Genomic DNA, 1,788 nt, shown 5'->3' on the forward strand with positions numbered 1-1,788 from the left:
GACGGTAGCCATTGACTTCCATAGTATGGAAAAAATACTATGGATTTCAATGGTTACCATTAACTGTTTGGTTGCCAACATTCTTCAAAAAAATCTTCTTTTGTGTTAAAGAAACTCATACAGGTCATACAGGTCATACATAAACTATCCCTTTAAATTTTCAGAAACGCTCACGGTGATGGTGGTGCAATTGCTACCGTATATATGGAATAAAAACTTGATTGCTGTCTGTGCCACAAATACTCAAGAAAAGCTTGTAATGCACCTGCTGGACTCTCTCTTCTCGGCTGGTTTGCTCACTTTTTAGATGTCGAACATGGTGGTGGTTCCTCTCTTGCTCCTGTGCATTCAATCTTTACCTTCTTTGCGTAGTGATGGCTCCCCCTTGGTGAGGGCTTTAGGTATTGCAAGAAAAATGTAGATAAAGATTAGTACTTCCAAGGGCTTCTTTCCTCAGCCATAAACGGTTCTTTAGAGGAGATTGGAAGTCTTAACTCTTCAGACGTGTTCGTTACAGCCACATCGTTCAATAATCAGAAGGTATCAGTGGTTCATGATGCCTCAAATCTCTATGAATCCTCAACCACTATTTTGGAGGAGGGCTCTGCTCATCTTCCTTCTTCAGGAGAATTCAGCGGATCGGGGTCCGCGATCTTCCTGGAGGAGCTCGACCGGGAATGGGAGCTCGACCAAACCCGGTCGGCTCTCAAAGACTCCCATCTGAGCTACAGCGGTAGATCTGAAGACGAAAACAGAGAGGGACTGTCCTCTACTTTCTACTTTGAGAGCGAGCGAGAGGCAGCCACCACCGAAGAACCAGAGAACCAGGCGTTTCTGTCATGGGTGACCTGGTCAGCTGACTCTGACACTGGCTCTGGTCAAGGAGGGTCAGTGATCTCTCAAAGCGATGATATTCCCATACAGCTCATAATTCCTGAACTCACTGTCCAAGAGTCAGAGGAAGACCAGAACGCAGGTAAAACTCACGAATGATGTCAAAACAACATTTGGAGAATGAAAACATGACTGCTTTTTACGGCTCTTAATGAGTTAGCAGTTGGATTATTTGGTTGCATTTTTGTAGCTCCTTGAATGTGCCGAATATCGTGTAATGTATTTAAGAACTGTTTTGCTCCTGTTTCCATCATCAGAGGCGAGTAACAGCAGTCCGGAGTCTCGTGTCGGGATGGTGGGAGGTAGAGAGAAGGAGAAGAGGACGGTTGTTCCTCTGGCTGTGGTTTCCACACTCACTGTCCTGTGTCTGCTGGTGCTGGTGGGGATTCTCATCTACTGGAGGTATGACATCTTCAGACAGTATGTCAATGTTTGCTTTGAGATTACGTGTGCCACGTGCATCTGTGCTAAAAACTCAGGAAAACATGTCCAGTCACATTTGACGCAAAATCTAATTTAAAAAAATTGTGTCGAGAAATTTTCAGCAGCATTTTATGACAATCAGGCACATTTTCCACAATTTTCATTACTGTATTGTATGTCTGCATTTTACTTGTAAGTTTCGGATTAAATTCTCTTTATTCTATTTTTTAGTCTCATAAAGTAAAAAGCAAATATTTTAATGTTTCCATCTGTATCTTACAGAAGGTGCTTTCAAACGGCACAGTTTTATGTAGAGGACAACATTTCAGCCCGAGCCATATCGGCCCCATCAACCCCTCTTCTTCTGCCTTCAGGTAACAAAAGCTACTCAAATAAAAAGATTATATTTTTTCTTTCATATCTTACCTTATCATTTATTTATTTGTTTGTTTGTTTGTATATGCATTTATT

At 42.0% G+C, this 1,788-nt stretch overlaps 1 protein-coding gene across 1 annotated transcript in view; it reads left to right on the plus strand.

The window, feature by feature from the left end:
• The window catches only part of LOC107576122 (receptor-type tyrosine-protein phosphatase zeta-like), a gene marked incomplete at its 3' end in the record, with an annotated part of 5,040 nt that overhangs the window by 1,849 nt on the left and 1,403 nt on the right, over nucleotides 1-1,788 (plus strand). The window contains exons 3-5 of the mRNA XM_016262372.1: nucleotides 518-976; nucleotides 1,152-1,296; nucleotides 1,600-1,691. Coding sequence (XP_016117858.1) covers nucleotides 518-976; nucleotides 1,152-1,296; nucleotides 1,600-1,691 — 696 coding nt within the window. The remainder of the gene's footprint in view (nucleotides 1-517; nucleotides 977-1,151; nucleotides 1,297-1,599; nucleotides 1,692-1,788) is intronic.

This window comes from Sinocyclocheilus grahami, unplaced genomic scaffold (genome assembly GCF_001515645.1).
Source record: "Sinocyclocheilus grahami isolate Dianchi unplaced genomic scaffold, SAMN03320097.WGS_v1.1 scaffold3235.1, whole genome shotgun sequence".
NCBI classification, from domain to species: domain Eukaryota; kingdom Metazoa; phylum Chordata; class Actinopteri; order Cypriniformes; family Cyprinidae; genus Sinocyclocheilus; species Sinocyclocheilus grahami.